Genomic DNA, 21931 nt, shown 5'->3' on the forward strand with positions numbered 1-21931 from the left:
GTTTTATATTTATTTATCTAGAGTTCAGCTGGACTCATGTGCTTCATCAGTCCAGCTGAACTCAGGACGTCTTCAGAAAACTGCTCTGACTCACAGTTCGGATAAAACGTGACCTGACCCTGTTCTGACTTTTTTTGTGAACTGTCCCTTTAAAGAGTGAAGAGTGAAGCGCAGTCGGACTCATAAAGTCTAAAACTTTGTCTTTGAGTTTACAGTCCTCATGCTGACAGAGATACTGCAGAGCTGCTGCTGATGATGATGATGATGATGATGAAGGATGGCGTCTGTCATTGACACTGCACGGCGTCCGGTCGTTTCCGCCCGAACGTCTTTAGCCAAGGTTGCCGCTGTGTAATCGACCCCTGCAGTAATCCCTGTTAACATACTGGTATTACATTGAAGGTTACCACGGCGCTGACAGCTGAGCCGCTCCAACGCCACCTGCAGTCTGTGGAGGGGATCCAGCGGCCCGGCACCCCCCCTCAGCACCTCTGTCCTCTGCTCTGTGGGACGATAACTCAGTCCCAGTGTAACTGGACCCCCTTTGCTGACCCAGATCCAGAGATCCTCAGCCATTCTCGGCATCCGCTGTCGAGGAGAAGAGGGAACAGCTGGGGCGGCCTCCGCCCACAGGCCCGCCTCGCCTGCTGCATGCCCACTTATGCCCCGCTGTGGGTTATTAATACTCCTGTGAGTAAGTCTGACAGGAAGAGGCTCACACCATCACCTGGCTGCCTGCTGCAGGGGCACAGGTGGCAGAACTGGGGCAAAGGTGACCTCTGAGGGTCGGGCAGCTTCTTTATGGAGATCTGCTGCCACCTGCTGGACAGAGAACACAAACAAGACAGCGAGGAGTTCTATTGGTTCACAGCATTATCTAGCCTGGAAGGGCTGAACTGTGTCAGCAGTCAAACAGTTTGTGGCGGCCATGTTGGAATCCTCTTAATAAAGAAAGGAGCATTGGTGGCATCGCCTCCTTCAGGAGGGCATCGCCTCCTTCAGGAGGGCATCGTCTCCTTCAGGAGGAGGAGGGCATCGCCTCCTTCAGGAGGGCATCGCCTGAAGTGAAGTCATAGCAACATGCTCATTACACACCAGGTCCTAATTTTTCTTTCCACCATGTTTCCACTAGATGGCGGTAGACCTGCATCACAGCTATAGGAAATGTTTTGGATTTAATCATACCTGAGCTCAGAGCCAGGGATCTGCTCAGCGTGTGCTCACCTGTGGGACGTGTCCTCAGTGTTCAGGTAACTTCACCACAGCAGCTTGGTTTCACTCCGAGTCTTCACCTTTGGACGCAGACGCCTGTGGTCTGTGGATGTCGCCGTGGAGACGACTGGTTCCGAGGAGCAGGTGGTGCCTACATTACAGGAATGAGAATGTTTTTGTGTTCAGTGTGAACTCAGCACCTCCTGTGTGAGGGTGGAGGTGCTACACCGCTGCTTATCATCCTCTAGATGGAGCCTCGGTTATTTTGAAGTCCCTCTGAACCTCCTCCTGTAGTGAATGAGGTTGGAGTTTAGCTGCAGGTGGTGTGTCTGTCGCCTCACATGTGACATGTAGGCTGCTGCTCTGGGCCTCCACTGGCGTATAGAGTTCTCTCTCACACATTTCTTCAGAAGTATGTCGCCTGTTTCCACTGAAAGCACTGACTGGTAAATACCTGAAACCATTAAGCAGGTCATAGCTTTAGCTGTAAGCAGCTCTGGCTGCATTAATCCTGGCCTGGCACAGCGGAGCATCGGCCATTTTTCCCATAACCTCAGAGTGTGTGTGTGTGTGTGTGTGTGTGTGTGTGTACTCTCTAACAGAACAGAAAAACATCACAAGGAGACGGAGCTCAGTACACAGCAGGGAAACATGTGACCACATCGTCTGCAGAAGCTTCCCCATCAGGAGCTGGTGCAGTGGTGGAGGTGAGCGATAAGAGCTGGGTTAGCCACGGCCTTGTGTTAAACATGGTGAAGCAGCACAGAGAACAATCTTAGTCTTAGGTGGAGCAGAGAGGTGGAGTCAGGGTTGGTCCCAGACTGTAGAAACCATGGATGAACCTTCTGTGATGTCACCAACAGCTGTGTGGGAGGCTCCAGCCGCCATGATGACAGTAGCTTACTCCACCCAGAGGCTGAGGTGGAAGTAGGAAGCTCACGCTCATTCACTCACTTTTGGAGCATCCCCCAGTGGCCGTAGGGGGAACTGCAGTTTTCCGCAGTTTATTTTGGAGCCACTGACGCTGCTGCTTGGTTTGATTTTCAGGACATGATGTGTAGTTATTCTGCAGGTCAGGCTCAGACAGGTGGAGCTGGAGGTGGTGCTTCCTGCTACACAATGACAGATGCCTGACAGTCAGGCCATACACGGCAAAGACGAGGACCCCCAGAGGGCGCTCTGCCTGTGCTGTCTGAGACTGTGGACAGCAGCTTGCGGTGGAGTCAGCTGATAAGTGTCTTTACATGTCTGTAACATCTCTGCATCATTAGCACCATGTGTCCGATCACACCGCTGCTTACTGTATATTATTTAATGGTTATAATGAGATGTTATTCTGCATATTTAGCTGGAGCTACTTCACTTTGTGGAGCTCTGAAGGTGTAAAATCTCAGCCTTGAAACAAACAGCCTTCTGACATCATCACGCCTGTTTCTGCCCGCCGGCCATCTGCTTCAATCACATCTTGCAGCTGCAAAGGAAAGAGGGGGAGGAAGAGGAGGAGGAGGAGGAAGAGGGGGGGTTGTGTATGGAAGGAAAAACCCAGAGGGGTAAAAGGAGGGCAGGCAGGAGAGGGAGGAGGGGGGAGGGAGGAGGGAGGAGGGGGGAGGAGCGGTGAAAGCAGAGCTGTGATGCAGCGAATCACATGAGCAGGGATCTGTTTACAAACTGAGAGCTGCAGACAAGAAGTGGAGAAGAAAGGCGAGGAAGAGGAAGAGTGTGAGGGGAACACACAACGAGTCCACATCAGGAGGAAGAGTGTGAGGGGAACACACAACGAGTCCACATCAGCCGCTCTGTGTTCCACTCCCAGAGCCGGAGGACACAGATGAAGGGCTGCTGTCCACAGGAGCACTGAGGCCGCCTGCTTTCTGCTCCCTTTGTCTCTCCACAGCCAGAGAGGAAGACGGCAGCGTGGAGGTCTGAAAGCAGAGGAAGCGGAGGAAGGAGACACAAAGACGTTCAGGCTGAAGGGCTTCACTGCTGGATCTGGATCTGGACTTTATTTCCTGGGCTGGTCTGTGACGTTGGGGTCTGTTCTCTGTCTTGAGGGAGGCTACACCTCGGTGAAGGTGGATGTTGTGGAGACTCTCAGACTGAAGCACCTACGAGGAGTTTGAGACACTGTGAGGTCACAAGAGGTCACGATTTCCCAGCTGCTGAACATCCTGTCCGCTGGCGGTAAGTGCTCTTACACCACTGACACGCAGGTGTAGCTGATGCTAAGCTAACATACCATGGCCACATGTCCTCCTAGTTTGGCCTATTTTATGAGGCAAGAAGGGCCGAGCAACAGGCAGCAGCCAGCAGAGGGCGCCGGCTGCTCTTTATAGCTTCTTCGTTAGCGCCACTGAAGCTAGCAAACTTTACACTAGTGCAGAAGATGGAGGCGGGCCGGACAGAGAGACGAGCACGCGACCAGGCGTCATTAAAAAAAATCATTCTGTGTGGCGAGAGTGCTTCCACTTCCCACCTTGGACTAATTAGCTCAAAAACTGCAGGATCTCTAGAGTTGAGGGCGCTTGTTTTAGTCAACAGAGGGCGCTACCTGTTCGTCTTAGTTTTTATTTTTATCGTGTAGCTCAGCTCATGCTAGCCTTAAAGAAAACTGCCCCGACATCGCTCACAGCCCGTTCAGACATGTACTAAATGGCATTTTTAGTCTCAGAAACACACAGCTAATGATTAGCTTTATGGACGACAGTAGCTGAGTGTGTTATTTATGTTGCAGGGATTTAGGCTGCAGGTTATGAACAGCTGGTGCTTATATGAATGTGACTTTAATGACGTCACACGTGTCTGGATGTAGCTTCGCTTCCTGTGTTGGGTCCTCTGCTGCAGCTTGTGTCAGTTTCCTCCCGGGTTACTGACGGTCAGGTCCGGTCCTGCCTCACAGCGTCCTCCACTATCAATGATTTACTAGCATCGTGCTAAGATTACACAGCTGCTTCTTCCTTCGCCCAAAACGCCCTGCCGAGGACAGCTACACCCCCCCCCCCTTCTGTGTGACCCTTGTCCATTAAAGAGGGACTTCTGAACCAGAGGCCGGACCTGCGGCCCTTCACCTCCGCAGAGAGGAGCTCCAGGCCACATTCACATTCCTGTGTGACCCAAGGCTGGTGGCAGAGGCTCAGGTTCAGGTCGCAGGCCGAGTGTGGCACATCCAGTCCCTCTCTGTGTCCTCACAGTAACAGACTCTGGGTCTGTTTCTTTTGGGGGTCATGGAGTCTGGATCCAGCTCTCCTCTGTCCCTGTGTGGACCAAAGCTGTCCTGCCAGATGTTTGTGGACGCTGCAGACAGAGACTCCGGCAGCTGACCAGCAGCTCTCTGCTCGTATGACGTATGAAGGGAAGTGAAAGTGTGTACGCTGGTTCTTCAACAGTGTCCTCTTCTTTCTGTGTGTGCAGCTGGAAACATGTGTGTGTGTGTGTGTGTCTCACGCCTTTCATCCACAGTTTAATCACCACTTCTCTGTTCCGCCCTCTCAGGCTGTCAGCGCCACCTTCGCTGCAGGATGACGTCCGAGGACCTCCTCCACCTGCCGCTCAACGTCTACATCATCATCCTGGGCATCGGCCTCTTCATCCTCATGCTCAGCCTCATCTTCTGCTGCTACCTGTTCAGGTACAGACCGAGCAGACGCCACTCACAGAGAAGGGGGGGGTGAGACACCACTGATCCAGCTCAGCTTCCTCCACGTAGCCAGTTCGTTGTCTTAGTCTGACGTCATAGTGATGTCATCTATCTGAACTCACAGCTGGATTCTTTATCTCAGGAGCAGCTGATGACGTCGTTTAGCTCGGCACGATGGACATGTGGAGCATCAGATCTGGATCTGTAGTCTGATTACGACACAGACGTAACAATGAGAATGTGTCCGGGTGGAGGTGGTGGTGGTGCTCTGCCGGCGGAGCTGCAGGCTGTTACTTGTGTGTCTGACATTGTATGAATTCCAGGGCTGCTTGACGTGTGTGGTATCACAGCTGCTTCACACGGCAGGATGAGACCCGTCCTGATGGAGACAGACACACGCTGCGCCGCCATCATGACGCCATTTTCTTCTTTGTGTTCCACAGGCTGAGGCGACACGGTGCCAGAGAGCAGTACAGCTACAACGAGGTAACGTCTGGACGGCCTGCGTGCTTCAGTTTAAAGGGTTAAAACACTAATTTTGTTTAAATCCATCTCATCGACAGGTGGTTTTGAAAGGAGCGGGGAAGAAGCTGAGCCTGCTCGGTGTAAGTACGGCGCCGGCGAGCTCGCTGTGAGGCTGTAATTCACACAGAGGAACACACAGACCTCACTACCCACCACAACAACACATCATCGACATGGCCGCCCTCAGTAGACCCTGTGAAAACAGTCAAACACACGATTATCCTCCAATTAAAGACCCGGCAGTGATCCATGACCTCTGACCTGTGGACATTTATATGGACCTGATATCAGTCAGGACATGTACAGGAAGTAAAGCCTGAGGGCTCCGAGAGCCAGGAAACTAGATAAAGATGTCATGTGGTCCAGGTGATGAATACTGGTGATATTCATTGAATATGGTCTCCAGGAGCTAATGCTAATGCTAATGCTAATGCTGAATGAGGGTGCTCCTGCTGAGGCCTGGGTGCTGCTGTCTGCGTGCAGGATAAACATGTGGGTGTGTCGGTCTGACGTCGTGACGTGTCGTCTTCTTTCAGCAAACGTGTGCGGTGTGTTTGGAAGAGTTCTGCAGCCGGGACGAGCTCGCCGTGTGCCCCTGCTCGCACGCCTTTCACAAGAAGTAAGTCCTCAATGATCAGCTGAGTGTGTCTGACTCACACACACACACACACACACTGTCTGCTGATCCTCTCTGGCTCCATCAGAACCACCACATGCTTTCTTAACATTTTGATCTGATGATGAGCAGAAAGAATCCAGCTCCACCTTTCTAACAGGTCTCCGCCTTCCATGGCCTGGTGTCAGACGTAGCAGAGGTCCAGGGATGTTTGCAGATTCCTGCCGACATGTTTGAACATGATCTGCTGTTGTTACTGAGAAGTGTTGCTGCCCTGCAGCAGAGGTGTGGCGCTGGCTGGCGGCGGAGCGTTCACACCACCTTTCTGACATGTACATGCTGCATGTGAGCTGTGTAAACATCCTGCGTCCTGCTTCCACACAGGTGCCTGCTGAAATGGTTGGAGATCCGCAGCGTGTGCCCCATGTGCAACATGCCCGTCTGCCGCCTCCAGCCGGACCCCCCGCCGCAGGCAGCCGAGCGGCCTCGGAGTCTCCTGGAGGTCTGACGGAGGAGCAGCTACACCTCTTCAGTTCCACCGGCTGACAGACTGTAACACACACACACCGCTGCCACGAGGCAGAGCTGCTCTGGAAGGGTGGAGCCGGCCCGCCTGCGTGCAGCAGTGGCGTCTTTATAAAGGCGTCAGGTCTGGATGCTGCAGGTTTTATTTACCCTTAGTCCCCATGAACACCTGACGTCCATGTTGCTTGGAAGACTGTGATATCCCAGGGTCTGTTTTGTGAGGGATGGAGGTGGATGGTGTCATAAAGCTGAAGCCCAGTTTGAACTGCAGTTCTCTTCACAGCCTCTGGGGGCAGGCTCCAAAAGTCTCCAGACTTTAATTTATTCCCCCTTTACTTGTTCACAAACCTGCAGGTGAACTTTTAAAAACCAGCATTTCTATGGAATTGATCGGCGTTCACCAATCCGCCTCCATTCCTGTCACACAGCAGCGAGGCCGACGACCTGCCCGCTCACCCCAGCTCCGACCACGCTGCCCCTCTTCGCCCATACTGGGAGCAGGTTGAAGATCCTGACTCTCTCTTTAATAACTGAAGGGTGACGTCACTTCCTGTCTTCACAGACTCATGTTAACCCTCTCAGGTGACACTGCCCGCCTTTTTAACCACTAACGCTGAAGTCATGAACCTGCCGGCTGTCACCAGACAGTAAATATTAATGGAGCCTGAGGGGTCAGGTGATGTGGGCCCTCAGTGAGCTGTGGAAGTCCACGTACCTGAACTGATGAGATGATTTCAGCTCAGACAGTAATGACCGTCACATAGGTCTGTAATAAAAAGTGACTCCAGCACTAAAAACACATTAATGTCATTTCTAAGACCCTGTTAACTCAGTGGAGAGTCAGCGGAGGACACATGGAGGAGCTACATCCATCCTGGAAATGGTTTTTAATGATGTGATAACAGACCTTTTAGAAACAGAAAACTTTCATTTTGTCGACATCATGTCATACATTGAGTCATTCCTGCTGCCCAGAAAGTTTTATCTGAACACTTACCACAGTAATGTTAGGAGGCCTGTTCCACTGTGAGCGGGGTCCTGGGTATATATTAACACTGTGTGCATTTGTTTACATTTCCTTATTCGGGGTCAACAGTGTCGCAGTGGTATAGCAGGGTTGTCACCCTAGCCTGTGGCGTGCCTTGCTAGTCATTGTATGACACTGCTTGGCAGCAGCCGTAAGGAATTTCTAATACTAATCTAATAATTAATACAGTATCTAAAATAAAAAAAAAAAATAAAAAATTACTGATAAGGACGTTTGGAGGGAAAGAACACACCTACAAACACAACAACACAAACACAACAACACACAGACTGAGCACACGTCAGATCCTCTTCTGTTGTGACACTTCCTCACAGCTAAATATGAACCCACAGCATTTGTTTTTAACTCTTAGTGTGCCTTCAGCGCCCCCTGGCGCGTTACCGGAAGTGCCACTGTTGCGCCTTCAAAATAAACCCATGAAATGTTCCAGTTAGGTTTAGAATGACAGAAAAGTGTGTTTTTTATTTTTCAATATATTTTATTGGTATAAACTATTAACATAACTTTAAATAAGCCCTTAATGACTCCTGTGTTCCAGAATATCTTTGTTTTGTTTCACGGTGTGTTCTTTTTTTTTTTTTAAAACTCTGTGGGTTTAAAAAGCAATTTCCCCATTGTGGGACTAATAAAGGTTTCAATTATTATTATTATTATTTATTTAATTTCTTCGGGTTTTTTTCAGCACAGACAGAATGAATGACGCTGTCAATCACAGGCCCGTCCGGGCGCAGGGTTTGGAATTCTGAGCGAATCATTTGTGTGTGTGTGTGTGTGTGTGTGTGTGTGTGTGTGTGTGTGTGTCCAAATCAGCTTTATTTTGAAAGGGTTAAAGCGGAAGTTGTAATTATCGTGGAGCCGCTCGCGGAGCTCGAGCGCGAGCGAGGGAAACGGAGCGGTGTGAGTGAGGAAGTCAACAAAGGGTTAAAAAGTTCGGACGCGGCTTCAGGTCCAGTGAATGAGGTTCGGTGCGTTCGTGGGTCGAAGCTTTCAGCGGTAACAACATTAGCGGCTAAGCTAACATTGTGAAGTAAATGACTGTTTAAGTGAACGGAGAAGCTAACCGGTTAGCCGCAGCTAACCTACAGAGACTTTACTGACACTTGAAGAGACTTCTGACTTTATTAACCCTTTGTTGTACCTGAAGCGGTCAAAGGGCGCGTGTTTCGGAATGTTATCGCCTCCGTTCGGTCGCAGGAGTCATGAAGGTTCCGCGAACATTTCAGACAGCGACTCGGAGGATGAGGTTCGTTCAACACAGGATTGTCTGATTCTGATCAATTCAACACGTTCAATAGTTCCAGTGATGTGTGGTACGGTGGCCGGGAGGGCTCAGCGCGCTGCGACAACAAACACAACGGAAATGGTTCCAGAGACCGTAAAAGGGGGACGGACTCCACAGGGACACACCTGCTGGCATGTTGGAAGTTAGTGACGTCTGCTGCTCGTTCAGTGTTCCTATAGTCCCCGGTCCGTCACTTTTTAGGGTCCCTGGAACCAACAGCAGCTCAGTCTGTGGCCTGTCCTCTGTCTGTCTGTCTGCCTGTGGTCTGTCTGTTGTCTGTCTGTTCTCCTGTCTGTCTGTCCTCTCGTCTGTCTGTGGTCTGTCTGTTTGTCTGTCTGTCTGTTCTCCTGTCTGTCTGTCTGTCTGTTTGTCTGTCTGTCTGTTTGTGGTCTGTTTGTGGTCTGTCTGTCTGTGGCCTGTCTGTCTGTCTGTGGCCTGTCTGTGGTCTGTCAGTCTGTTCTCCTGTCTGTCTGTCTGTCTGTCCTCTCGTCTGTCTGTCTGTTCTCCTGTCTGTCTGTCTGTCCTCCCGTCTGTCCTCTCGTCTGTCTGTTGTCTGTCTGTGGTCTGTCTGTCTGTTGTCTGTCTGTCTGTCCTCTCTTCTGTCTGTCTGTCTGTCCTCTTGTCTGTCTGTCTGTCTGTCCTCCCGTCTGTCTGTCTGTCCTCTCGTCTGTCTGTTGTCTGTCTGTCTGTCTGTCCTCCCGTCTGTCTGTCTGTCCTCTCTTCTGTCTGTCTGTCTGTCTGTCCTCTCGTCTGTCTGTCTGTGGTCTGTCTGTCTGTCTGTCTGTCTGTCTGTGGTCTGTCTGTGGTCTGTCTGTCTGTCTGTGGTCTGTCTGTCTGTCTGTCTGTCCTCTCGTCTGTCTGTCTGTCTGTCTGTCTGTCTGTCTGTCTGTGGTCTGTCTGTCTGTCTGTCCTCCCGTCTGTCTGTCTGTTGTCTGTAGTTGCAGTGCTGTGATTCTCCGCCTCTCTCTCGGCGCCTGTCCTTCTCTCAGTTCTGTGAACCCTGGTTGTCTCCACAGCCCCAGCTCCCCCTCAATCAGTTCTACCCATATATCTGCTGTGGCCTCTGCTGTGGGTTCCTCATAGACGCCACCACCATCACAGAGTGCCTGCACACATGTGAGTGATAACAGAGTTCTTACCAACAAAGTACCAGGAGCGGCGCCTTGGCTTCGTAAATATAACTGTGACTGAACATCAGCGTCTGTTGTCTCTCCTCCAAGTCTGCAAAAGCTGCATCGTGAAGCATTTCTTCTACAGCAACAGGTGTCCTACCTGCAGCATCGTGGTCCACCAGACACAGCCTCTGTACAACATCAGGTGTGACATTTATGTCCACACAGGCAGCGTTCAGTCTGCCCGTCTGTGTCTTTCTGACTGTCTGAATCCTGCTCTTCCTGTTGTCCTGCAGGCCGGACAGACAGCTGCAGGACATCGTTTACAAAATGATTCCCTACTTGGAAGAGTGTGAGTGAATAATACAGAGTGATGGCTTGATGTTATACAAACCCCAAACACTAACGGGTCTCGTTTTACTGCAGCTGAAAAAGAACAGATGTGTAACTTCTACAAAGAGAGAGGACTGGAGGTGCCGAAGCCAGGTGAAATACCAACATTAATGTGAGTGTTAACGTGGAGCACCGAAGGGTTAATCACTCAAACCGCTGTGTTTGTGTGCAGCAGTGGCCGTGTCCCCTCCAGCTCCTGCCGTGATGAGGAGGCAGAAGAAGGACAACGTCCCTCCCTCCATGTTCACCATCCCCCCGGAGCTGGACGTGTCTCTGCTCCTGGAGTTTGTCGGGTAAGGACTCAGAGGAGAGCCAGTTCACTTCCTGCTCAGCTAGGGGGCGCTGCGTGACGATGCCTGGTACCTGGTGAAGTGTAATCAGTTCAGTGGATGTAGCAGGATTAGCAGCTAATTTCATTAGAGGTGGCTCTGCTCGCTGTAAGCCCTGAGGATGAGTCAGCATGCACGATATCAGGACCCCCCCTCATTCACCTCAGAATTATCTTCTGAACTCAACCATGCTGCTACAGAGAAGTGCCAGCAGATGGCGCCGTTGTGTTGTATGATGGTTGAACTTGTCCTGACTCTGCTTTGTTTCCAGGGCTGAAGATGGCATCAACGACTACAAGGTAAACCTTCAGAACACCTGAACAGAAGACAAGATGGCGGACAGTACTGGACTTTAACATCACGTTTCACTGGAATTTGTCTGTTTCTGTCGTGTGCCCATGCAGCCACTAGAGCGGCGGTACGTCCGGGTGTCAGGTGAGGCCACGGTTCGCCACGTGGAGCTGTTCATCAGGAGGAAGATGGAGCTGAGCCCGTCCTGCCAGGTGAGTCTCTGCTGGGCTTACAGCTAAAGAGGGCACAGACTTAGAAGCAGGGCAGCAAAGCAGGCTGGCCTCAGGGTGTGGTGTAGGCGGATGACATGATGACTGCAGACTGCAGGTGTCCTGTAGGTCCTGATAGGTTAGCATTAGTCCTGCTGAGTGCAAGTGAACCCTGTGACACCGTCATCCTTTTTGAACACTCAGGAAGTGTCTGCAGCAGGAAGCAGTTTTAAACGGTGATTAACTGACTCACCTGGAAGAGAGGAGGCAGGTGTGAGACATGAGATAGAAGCCTGCAAGCATGGACAGAGGGAGGTAATGAACCCCACCACCAACCACAGCCCTGCTAGCAGCGGGGTGAACGGGTCAAAACTCAGCAGGCAGCCAGAGGACGACAGACGCTCCTCAAGGACGAGCTTAATCTGACTGTAATCAAATGATTAGAGCAGTGTCCGCCTCAGAGAGGAGCTGCTCCTGTCAGACCTGATCCCAGGTATCGCTCCTATAAACGGAGGTGTCTGAGTTTTCCTGTTTTGCTCAGACCTGTTTTAGTGCGATCACTGTGGCTGAGTGCTGAGGTGTTTTTAGTAACACGTGGATGAGGATTAGCAGATTACACTGATTTCTTGGCCTCGGTGCTGCAGTGGGCTGGTCTGTCTGGTCAGGCCTGGAGGTCACTGTTCATTAGAGCAGAGGTTCTGTAGTGTCATCGATCAGTTCCCTTCATGTGTGTTCAGTGAAAACAGGAACTGGCTAAAACAACCAGACTGAGACCCCTGAGAAGGAGGGGGTCTGGATCAGAGTCACCTGGGGACTCTGCTGGTTAGATAACGGTGCCGGAACCTCTGAATCGGATCAAACTGCACCATCTGCCTGAAGTTTTAAAGGCAGTAATGTAGTGAACCTCCACGGTGAAACTGTCTCAGAAACCCGCAGCAGTCCACAGCAGAGGACCTACTTCCTGTGTTTTGTCTCATGATGAGACATCTGACCAATAAGCAGAGAGCATGTCCTCGCCTGGTTTAAAGTGATGTTTACTTATGAAAAGAAACAAGATTAGACATTTTGTCCTGAAGGCTGACACCGCTGCGTCACGTTTGGTCCACTCCAGGGTTCCCACACAGTGCAGATGAAAGGTTTGGTCCTGTTGGTGTGTGGACCCTCTTTGTGGTCTGAGGTTTTACAGGGCTGTACCATGCTCTGTGTGCTCTGCTGCTTTGGTCTGAGGTGACTGTGTGTGTTCTCTGCAGGTGGATGTGGTGTGTGGAGATCACCTCCTGGATCACTACCAGTCCCTCAAAGACATCCAGAACTCTGTGGGTGAAGACGCGCTGCAGGTAGGTCCGAACCGGTACCAGCTTTCTGAAGTGTCTCAGAGGCCTGAAAATAACGATGTGGTTTCCTTTCCTCCAGGACGGTCTGCTGGTCCTTCACTTCGGCCTGGTCCTGCCCTCCCAGTCTTGACCCACTGGTTCAGTGACGGCAGGTTGGACCTGCATCCTAACGTGTTTCTGAGTGTGACTGTAACAACTGTCAAAACAAAAGGGCTGCACAGGCTGGTCCGGAGCTTCTGATTTATTAAAGAGTCCGACCTCACCTCAGCGTACAGCACATGCAGCTCATTTACAAGGAGTGTGTGTAAAGAGGTAAATACTTTTTCACTGGATTTATATCAGTTTGATTAAATAAATGACAAATGAGAAACGTCCTGTTTTTATGACATGTTTTAACCGGCCGGTGGATGTCTAAGAGGAGCATCTCCCCGTCTGTGCGGACAGCATGAAAGCACAGGAAGCGATGTGTCAGCCAGCTCGTTTTATTCACTGCACCACACAGTACAACTCACACACGGACTGGTGGATTCATCATGTCCTGGATTTTCTTAGGCCAGGTTTCTAGTCTCGGAAAATGAGCAATATGTCCTGGAAAGTTACTTTGACTTTGATATTTTCTCACGTCAGTACCGGACGTTTAAAGTGCAGAAAGGGTTAAAATCACAGCTGAAATGTAATTAAACATCCGTTGCATGCAGCTAACATGTTGGACGTCAGTCGTGTTTGTGCGACAGACACTCTCTCTTGTGATGAGCGTGTTACAGTGTTAGTCAAGTCGATCGGACATCCACCAAATAAGAATCTCACAATGCCTGGGAGCCTGTTTCGTCTTCTTTCAGAGGTCTGGTGAAGACCCCTTCAAGGAACAGAGATACCAGCTGTAATTGTCAACACTGGGTCTAAGTGCTACAGCTAACAGCGGAGAGTTGTTGCTATGCTAACATGTGGTGTCTGAATACTTGTCATATATTTCATGTTTTGACCTACAAACACAGACAAATGTCGATACAAGCACTGACTTCATCTAAACACACGTTAGACTTCACCACACACACTGATCAGGGTAACTCCCGCCCCCCGTCGGCCCTCAGTTGGAGTTGATGTCCGCCTCGTCCTTGTCCTCGCTCCTCTCCTTGAAGCTCTCCTTGGTGGCCCCGTCCTTCTCCCTCTGGCCGCTCCTGGTCGAGCTGCCTGACGCTCGGGGCTGGTAGCTGTAGCCAGCGGAGCCGAAAGACACTCCGGAGTTAAAGTGAGTCTCCTCGCCTTCCAGCAGTTTCCTGACAGGGCCAGAGGAGACAGAGGTCATGAGGTTAAACACCCTGAAATGGATGAGATGTAATCCAAGTTTCCCTCTCCCTGCTTTAATCTGGTAACTGAACTTTACAGTGGACGACTACATCAGACACAAAGTGTTGTTCAAGGTAGCGTCTTCCTGGATCCAGTCAGACCTGTAAGCAGCGATCTCGATGTCCAGGGCCATCTTGACGTTGAGCAGGTCCTGATACTCTCTCAGGTGCTGAGCCATCTCGCCCTTCAGGTTCCTCAGCTCCGTGTCCATGTGGCCGACGGTGTCCTGTGACAGACAGCAGCTGGGTTTAAATCTACAGCGTGTTTCTGTGATGAGCAAAAAACTGTTAGAATCCTCCTCAGGTCGGTCATCCTGTCATTTCCCTTTTGTTTCAGCAGCCCTCGGGGCTTAGCTGTAAAAAGCCAGGAGGCCTTCCTGTGTTTAGCAGGTCAGAGCTTAATCTAATGGACACACGGAGACGGTCAGAGAACCGTTGGACTGACATCCACACAGCAAAGGTCATGACCTCACACTGACACTTCATTCCCTCACTGCTCCCACAGTGTGACCTTAATGTCGACATCGGTACAACCACGGCTGTGTTCGGAGGGTCCGCCCCTCCTGGACAAAACGTTTTTTTTTTTTTTTTTTTTCAGAGTATTGATTATGTATCAGAAGTAAATATAAACTGACTCAAGCTGAGTTAGCCCATCAAACACTAGCATGCTGCTAACGGCTGCTGATTGGTCAGTTCAGATTAGGACTGATGGGGGCAGGAGGTCCTCCCTCCAGGGTGCTGGCTGATGTGTCCAATCAGAATGGAGGATGCTGGGAAGTGACTGGTTGTGACGTGACTGATGGTTAGAAGACAGAAGTCCTCGGAGCGCGTCTCTATATAGAAACTCCTCCTCTTGTTTTAGGGCTCCGTGCTAAGCTAGGGTCCTTTTATGACAAGTCCTCCTGCTACTATTCACCAGCTTTAAAAAGCAACATTACATCGTGTGCAGGGTCCTGTGCTGGACTTGTTGCGTCTCCTCGGTCTTATGTAAAGTTACATAAAGGTCCGAGCCCTGTCCTGTCCTGTTAGCAGCTTTACTCAAGCTGTGACATAACTGACTGATGAACTTCCACTAGGTTTCCATTTCAGACTGACCCGTGCCAGCAGCACACAGGTACACTAGTCTAAAGTGTAGTATCTGGCCCCCTTTCATGAAGTACTGCAGCGGTTACAGTCCCTAACCTGGAACTGGTTTCAGCTGTTTTGGTTTCATGTGTTCTGTCACAGCAACTTAAACCTGCTGAGAGTATAACCGTGTGTTTGTTGTGTCGGTGTTGTGTGCTTGCCTGCATTGCTGCGACCTCAGCGTTGTGAGCGTCCTCCATCTCTGTGATCTGCCTCTCCAGCGACTCGTTGGCACCCCTCAGGGACTCGATCTCGATGGTCTTGGACTGCAGCTGCCTCCTGAACTCGTTGATCTCCTCCCTGCTGGCCCTCATGGCCTCGTTGCTCTTGCTCGCCTGCTCGCTGAGGCTCGCAAACTTGCCTTTGTACCACTCTTCGGCTGACTGCAGGTTTTTGGAGGAGATGGACTCATACTGGTTGCGGATCTCCTTCAGAGCTGAGGTCAGGTCCGGTTTGGCGACCTCGAGCTCCACGGAGACCTGCTGCGCCTCCATCATGCTGCTCAGCTCCTCAATTTCTTCCTCGTGCACTTTCTTCAGGAAGGAGATTTCATCCATCAGAGAATCCACGCGGCGCTCCAGGTCCAGGCGGACGGCAGCGGCGTCGTCCACATCCTTCCTGAAGGACCTTAGGGTCTGCTCTGCTTCCTCCCGGGCCCTCACCTCTTCATCATACTTTGCATTTATTTTCTGAAAAAAAGAAAAATAACAAAGAAAACGAGAAGACGGTCAAAGTGACAGCAGGTGAGGGAAGGTGAACACACCTGCAGCTCGTCCTCCATGTTGTTCCTCTCGATCAGGATGCGGTTCTTGTCTCTGCTCAGCTCCTCCAGCTGTGAGCGCAGCTCCCTCATCTCCTGCTGGTAGAGCTGAGCGATGCGGGACGGCTCGCTCTGCTTCTGCCGCAGAGTCACCAGCTCCGTCTCCAGCACCTTGTTCTGCTGCTCCAGGTGTCGGACTTTATCAATGAACATGGCGAAGCGGTCGTTTAGACCCTGAAAAAACAAGCCGAACACACAAACAAGTCCTCCTTTAGATAAAAAACACTCAGCGAACAACCTGCACGGCCTCACACCTCTGACCGAACAGGCTCATGGCAACGTGCACTTTCTCAAACGACCACAGGAGGGTGCAAGACCCACAGGCGCCTCCATCCTTTAAACCCGGTCATGTGATCACATCACACGTTTATTTTTCCTGGCTGATGTTGGAGAAATTTTCTGTGAGCGCTTCTATCCTCTGAGAACCAGGGAAAAAACCTGGTCATGATATCAGAGCTCCTTCATGTCATTTAGCCTCTAGCGGTCTAGCCCCAAACCTAAAATGCTACTAAAACATGTATGACTTCCTTTTTAGTTCCCTTTTCATTCTCATCACATTTTCCGTAACAACCTTTTTGTTCTGTTGCTACTTTGAACTTTCTCTGTCAGAGAAGTCATTTATTATTTTTCTCCCGCTGTCTGTCTGTGAGTGACCTTCATCAGCGTTACATCTCAGTTGCTGAAGCTCTTCCTGCCGCCTGCAGGTGTGAACATACTGACGCTTCAGCTGCTCTGCTGTCGTCTGGAAGATACAAGCTCCCAGTGAACAGTCACTGCACCTATAATTTACTGAGAAGCAGCAGCAGGTGCACTAGTAAAGGTATTAAAGGTCCAAATGGCCTGTACTGTGAGCCGTGCAGTGAGACTCGCACACCTGAAGCTCTGATGGTGCCTTTTTATTCCTCTGGCACCTGTTCAGAGTCATCCTGAAGTTCTTTTTATGCACCTTAGCTGTTGATGGAGTAGAAACCTCAAATATTTTATAGCTGAAGTGTGTGTTTACCACAGAACCACCTACCTGCAGCTGCTCCTTCTCATTAGTTCTAATGACTTTGAATTCATTGTTGACTATGGAGGTCTGGGTCAGGTCCAGGGAGCCGGCAGGTACCGGAGAGAAAGAGGTGGAGGTCCTTCCGATGCGTCTGTACAGGCTCAGGGAGGACGCGCTGTTTCGGGACGCAGCCATGGATCTCAGCCCCGGAGACCCCCGAGTAGATCCGCTACCCATACGTGAGGAGGAGACGGGGAACTTGGGAGAATCCCCAAAAATCTTCCGGTAGGAGGAGGAGGTGTAGCGGTCTCCGTAGCTCATCTTTGCTGTGACTCAGAGATAAGACTGAGAGACTTAAAGAGCTTTGCAGGAGCTTACAGGCTCGGTGCAGGTGGGGTGAACCATTTACACCCGGTGGTAGGCTGCCTGGTACCGGAGGAGGAAACGATGACATGAAGCATAAAAACAATAATAAATACAGTTTGAATACACGCATACATCTGTAGCCCCTGGCTTGAATTCATTTTACGTTCACACACATGAAACTGAGCCCTTTGTTTGTTTGTTTACAGTTTGATCATCTCTTTGTTATTTTACATTTAAACATTGAGTCCTTTGTAGTAAGTGAGGGGTGAACTACAGCTGACCCCTTCCTGGCCGCTAATCTCTGACAGCTAGCTAAAGCGCTAACCCACTGATTCCACTCAGTTTATTATGTTAATAAGTTGTATAATTGTATAAAGACATCACCCCTCACTTCGTAGGACGCCATTGTTGTTTACATTGTAGTGCATTCTGGGTAATGACATCAACCGGTCTGGGTCAGTTTAGAACCGTAAGCGACGACAGAACGGAGGACTTTAATGAACATTAGCATCATGCTGCTAATGAGGAGAGAGCTAAAGTCTGAGCGGGAGAAGTGTTAGCTCTCTGTTAGCAACTGTGAGGATGTAGCATGTTAGCATCACCTGCCGGGTTTGTCCTGAATCCGGTGGGATTCAGACATCCGCAGCTCGGAGCTGTTTGTCAGGCCGTCCGTTTAATGTCCCGCCCAGACACCAACACACACACACCGGCGGCGGAGGAGGGCCGAGCTGCCGCTAGCTAGCAGCTAGCAGCTAGCCTCTGGTTCTTCCTCCAGGCGGAGTTACGGTAATCACGTGATGTATTACCGTGACGTATATATATATGTATATGTGTACAAACACAAAGATAAGTATGATATATATGTATATATTTGATGATGTACAGGCGACTCAAGTTTACCGCCACGACCTTCTTCTTCTTTGGTGTTGACGGACAGACGGTACAGGTGTGTGCTGCCACCTGCTGCACCGAACAGGAAACATCACGGCACAGCAGTATAGTAATAATATGAACCTTTTGTGTTGTGTTGAGGGTTGACAGGGCTGTTGATGGTGTAGGTGGAGGTCATGTGATGGAGCAGAATGCATGACTTCAGATCTGCGTGGAGCGAGGCCTCCATCAGTCCTCTGCAGGTTTACAGGCCCTCACGCTGAGGTGGAGGTGAGACTGAAGGATCAATGTGTGTTCACGTGGACTTTATACAAAGACACTGCAGTCCCTCGCCACCTGGGGGCGCAGCAGGACAGTATTATATTTGTTAGGGATGGACAATGTGAATGAAGAACAACCACAGCTCCATTCTGTATTTATCAGCAGACCTGCAGTGAGGACAGGCACACAGACTGACGGCTTCAGCTGGATCAGTCCTCCATCAATCTCTCATGTGAACTAAGTGAGTTAAATATTTAGATCCACAGAGATGTATGTTGAAGACGTTCCTCGTATCGTCCACCAGAGGTCAGTGCGGCTCCAGGAGCTGCCTGATCTTTGTCTGATCATATCACTGAGTCCAAAGCAAACAGCGTGCAGGCTGAAGCCTGAGCTGAGAGAAGAAGCAGGTGCAGAGGTGGAGGAGGGAGGTGGAGGAGGGCAGCAGAGAGGGGAGGAGAGCAGCAGAGAGGTGGAGGAGGGAGGTGGAGGAGGCGAGAGAGGTGGAGGAGGAGCAGCAGAGAGGTGGAGGAGAGCAGCAGAGAGGTGGAGGAGAGCAGGAGGAGAGCAGCAGAGAGGTGGAGGAGAGCAGGAGGAGAGCAGCAGAGAGGGTGGAGGAGGAGCAGCAGAGAGGAGGAGGAGAGCAGCAGAGAGGAGGTGGAGGATGAGCAGCAGAGAAGGTGGAGGAGGGCAGCAGAGAGGTGGAGGAGGGCAGCAGAGAGGTGGAGGAGAGCAGCAGAGGAGGTGGAGATGAGGGCAGGAGGAGAGCAGCAGAGAGGTGGAGGAGAGCAGCAGAGAGGAGGGGGTAGGGGGACAGCAGAGAGGTGCGAGGAGAGCAGCAAGAGGAGGAGGAGGAGCAGCGGCAGGAGAGGTGGAGGAGAGCAGCAGAGAGAGGAGGAGAGCAGCAGAGAGGAGGAGGAGGACAGCAGAAAGGTGAAGGGAGGGCAGCAGAGAGGAGGTGGAGGGGGCAGCAGAGAGGTGGATGTGAGGGCAGCAGAGAGGTGGAGGAGGACAGCAGAAAGGGGAAGGAGGGCAGCAGAGAGGAGGTGGAGGAGGGCTTTAGCAGAGAGGTGGATGTGAGGGCAGCAGAGCTTTTAAGTCTCCTCCGCTCCCTTTGACTAGTTTGGTGATCAGTGACAGATCATGTTCACTTCTTCCACTGGAAACAGACTCTGCACCATCAGGCTGGGGACTGTCCCCTGATAAAGGGAGGGAGGGTGTGTGTGTGTGTGTGTGTGTGTGTGTGTGTTGTGTGTGTGTGTTTGACGTGTCCTCCCGCTTCCTGTCTTTAATGGTCAGTGTGTTTCCGGACCTGAAAGGGGGGGGGTCTTTAAACCGCTCACAGTGGAGCTGTGGACGGCTGCGTGACTGCTTTCCACGGCGCTCTGCTTCCGCACGGGCGCCATTGGTCCGGACCACGGTGTGGGCGGGACACGACGCTGTGACTCACCTCTGAGTCACTGCACGACACGTCTGTCACACACACTGCCTGCAGGGGCGTTCAGGGCCTGTGGGAAAAGGGAACACTGCAAGCTGATGTGCGTCAGATAAGCGTTTCAGCAGTGTGTGTGTGTGTGTGTGTGTGTGTGGTGTGTGTGTGTGTGTGTGTGTGTGTTACAGACTAATTGAGTGTTTTAGAAACAGTTAAACTGTTACTTTAGGACTCACAGGGTTAATCGGACATTAAATCATGTGTAAACCAGCAGCCTGAGCAGCTTGGTGAGGCGGTCTCAGCCTCCGGAAGGTGTAGTGTGTTTTCGGATTGTCTCGGGACACGTGATCGCAGCACCACACTGGCAGCTCTTCGCATTGGCCGCGATCTGTGACATTAGAGCCCGAGCTCCGAGCGTACGTGGTTCCATCGGTTCTCAGAGTGAAGCGGACTGTTCTACCATCACAGCCACCGAGAGCCGGTTCTTCCCGGTCCATTTTCTACTTTAGCACCGTGCTGGACGATTCTGCCATAGAGGGTGAGTGTGATGAACTGATCCCTGAACTCCTCTGAGTTTCTGCGTGTGTGTGTTCAGAAAGCAGCTTTGACCCTGTCCTCTGAGGCTGGAGTGAAGAGACAGACAGCGCTGTCTGTCTCTGTCTGTCTCTGTCTGTCTGTCTGTCTCTGTCTCTCTGTCTGTCTCTGTCTCTCTCTTTCTCTGTCTCTCTCTCTCTCTCTGTCTCTGTCTGTCTCTGTCTCTCTGTCTGTCTCTGTCTGTCTCTGTCTCTCTGTCTGTCTGTCTCGGTCTCTCTCTGTCTGTCTCTGTCTGTCTCGGTCTCTCTCTGTCTGTCTCTCTCTCTCTCTGTCTCTGTCTGTCTCTGTCTGTCTCGGTCTCTCTCTGTCTGTCTCTGTCTCTCTGTCTGTCTCTGTCTCTCTCTGTCTGTCTCTGTCTCTCTGTCTGTCTCTGTCTCTCTGTCTGTCTCGGTCTCTCTCTGTCTGTCTCTCTCTCTTTCTCTGTCTCTGTCTGTCTCTGTCTGTCTCGGTCTCTCTCTGTCTGTCTCTCTCTCTTTCTCTGTCTCTGTCTGTCTCGGTCTCTCTCTGTCTGTCTCTGTCTCTCTGTCTGTCTCTGTCTCTCTCTCTCTCTCTCTCTGTCTCTGTCTCTCTCTGTCTGTCTCTCTCTCTCTTTCTCTGTCTCTGTCTGTCTCGGTCTCTCTCTGTCTGTCTCTGTCTCTCTGTCTGTCTCTGTCTCTGTCTCTCTCTGTCTGTCTCTGTCTCTCTCTGTCTGTCTCTGTCTCTCTGTCTGTCTCTGTCTCTGTCTCTCTCTGTCTGTCTCTGTCTCTCTGTCTGTCTCTGTCTCTCTGTCTCTCTGTCTGTCTCTGTCAGCTCAGGCTGGGAGAGCGCAGCGTGGAGTTCCTGTTACCCACGGCGTGCCGTGTGTAAACACGGTGCCACCGAGCCTGACTGGGGAAACAGGAACTCTTTAAAGTTCACTCTGATCAGTGAAACATCGACAGCTACAGACACTTCAGTGTTTGTTCTGCTTGCCAATGATACTGATGCTAATAATACTAACACTGGGAGATGCGTGTGTTCTCCTGTGTTAGTCAGCGTTGGAAGTTGGATGTCAGAACCGGACTGTAGACGTTTGTAAACCCAGGATCAGTGCTGGACTCAGACCCGTGAACTTGTCTGTGGGGTTCTCTTTGCTGCTGTGCTGCTGCCTGCATTATATAACAGGCTGTCCTCACAGAGGCTCACACACACCATCACACCACCGCTGACTGACAGACACTCCTGATGGTGCTGCTGCTGTAAAACCCCCCCACCCCCTCCCGGGGCTGATGCGCTGTTGGTCACATGGCAGGAAAATGCAATGCTTCTATAGGGTTAAAGTTGCCGTCAGTCAACATAAATACAGTCATTTAAACATGAAGGATTATTTCAGGATCACTCTCTGTGTGTCTCTGAGTCTGTTGGTGCCTTAGCATTTTGATATGGGACTTTTATTTTGAAAGTTTTTCACTTTGACTCACTGAGAAAGGTCAAAGGTCATGATCAGTATCTCAGGAACCCCCTGAACACGGCTATGACTCAAGAATGGACCAGAATATGAGGTGATTCCTTGAAACCGATGTCTTCGCCTGAAGACGTTTTACATCCCACAGGTCAAAGGTCATCTTGACAAACTGGAC

The 21931-nt window shown here is 51.0% G+C and overlaps 4 protein-coding genes across 6 annotated transcripts in view; 3 read left to right on the top strand and 1 right to left on the bottom strand.

Annotated features, from left to right (window-relative positions):
* The first annotated feature begins 2837 nt into the window (after positions 1 to 2837).
* On the top strand, positions 2838 to 7818 carry LOC114446940 (RING finger protein 122-like). 2 transcript variants are annotated; one of them, XM_028422858.1, is made up of 8 exons: positions 2838 to 3393; positions 3944 to 4571; positions 4702 to 4837; positions 5290 to 5332; positions 5410 to 5451; positions 5908 to 5990; positions 6372 to 6525; positions 6592 to 7818. In XM_028422858.1, the coding sequence occupies exons 2-7, from the start codon at positions 4556 to 4558 to the stop codon at positions 6493 to 6495; spliced, it is 444 nt and encodes a 147-aa protein (XP_028278659.1). In that variant the 5' UTR covers positions 2838 to 3393; positions 3944 to 4555; the 3' UTR covers positions 6496 to 6525; positions 6592 to 7818. The 2 variants fall into 2 exon arrangements, with proteins under 2 accessions (XP_028278659.1, XP_028278660.1); XM_028422859.1 differs by lacking the exon at positions 3944 to 4571 and having other exon boundaries at positions 2848 to 3393; positions 6372 to 7818.
* Positions 7819 to 8417: 599 nt separating this feature from the next.
* pcgf6 (polycomb group ring finger 6) lies at positions 8418 to 12881 on the top strand. 2 transcript variants are annotated; one of them, XM_028422848.1, is made up of 11 exons: positions 8418 to 8525; positions 8705 to 8803; positions 9859 to 9958; positions 10063 to 10159; positions 10251 to 10306; positions 10381 to 10440; positions 10520 to 10640; positions 10948 to 10975; positions 11081 to 11179; positions 12427 to 12513; positions 12590 to 12881. In XM_028422848.1, exons 2-11 carry the CDS (start codon positions 8729 to 8731, stop codon positions 12638 to 12640), a joined length of 774 nt encoding a protein of 257 aa, XP_028278649.1. In that variant the 5' UTR covers positions 8418 to 8525; positions 8705 to 8728; the 3' UTR covers positions 12641 to 12881. The 2 variants fall into 2 exon arrangements, with proteins under 2 accessions (XP_028278649.1, XP_028278650.1); XM_028422849.1 differs by lacking the exons at positions 8418 to 8525; positions 8705 to 8803 and adding an exon at positions 8812 to 8984.
* A 716-nt stretch (positions 12882 to 13597) lies between these two features.
* LOC114446916 (alpha-internexin-like) lies at positions 13598 to 17113 on the bottom strand. Its single transcript, XM_028422820.1, has 5 exons — positions 16820 to 17113; positions 15745 to 15975; positions 15143 to 15670; positions 13959 to 14083; positions 13598 to 13787 (listed from the first exon to the last, which is right to left on the bottom strand). Exons 1-5 carry the CDS (start codon positions 17111 to 17113, stop codon positions 13598 to 13600), a joined length of 1368 nt encoding a protein of 455 aa, XP_028278621.1.
* Positions 17114 to 19930: 2817 nt separating this feature from the next.
* sertad2b (SERTA domain containing 2b) overlaps positions 19931 to 21931 on the top strand; it is a 45656-nt gene continuing 43655 nt past the window's right edge. Inside the window, exon 1 of the mRNA XM_028422834.1 lies at positions 19931 to 20277. The gene's annotated coding sequence lies outside the window, so the exon portion shown is untranslated. The remainder of the gene's footprint in view (positions 20278 to 21931) is intronic.

The sequence above is a fragment of the Parambassis ranga genome, chromosome 15, assembly GCF_900634625.1.
Source record: "Parambassis ranga chromosome 15, fParRan2.1, whole genome shotgun sequence".
Taxonomy (NCBI): Eukaryota; Metazoa; Chordata; class Actinopteri; family Ambassidae; genus Parambassis; species Parambassis ranga.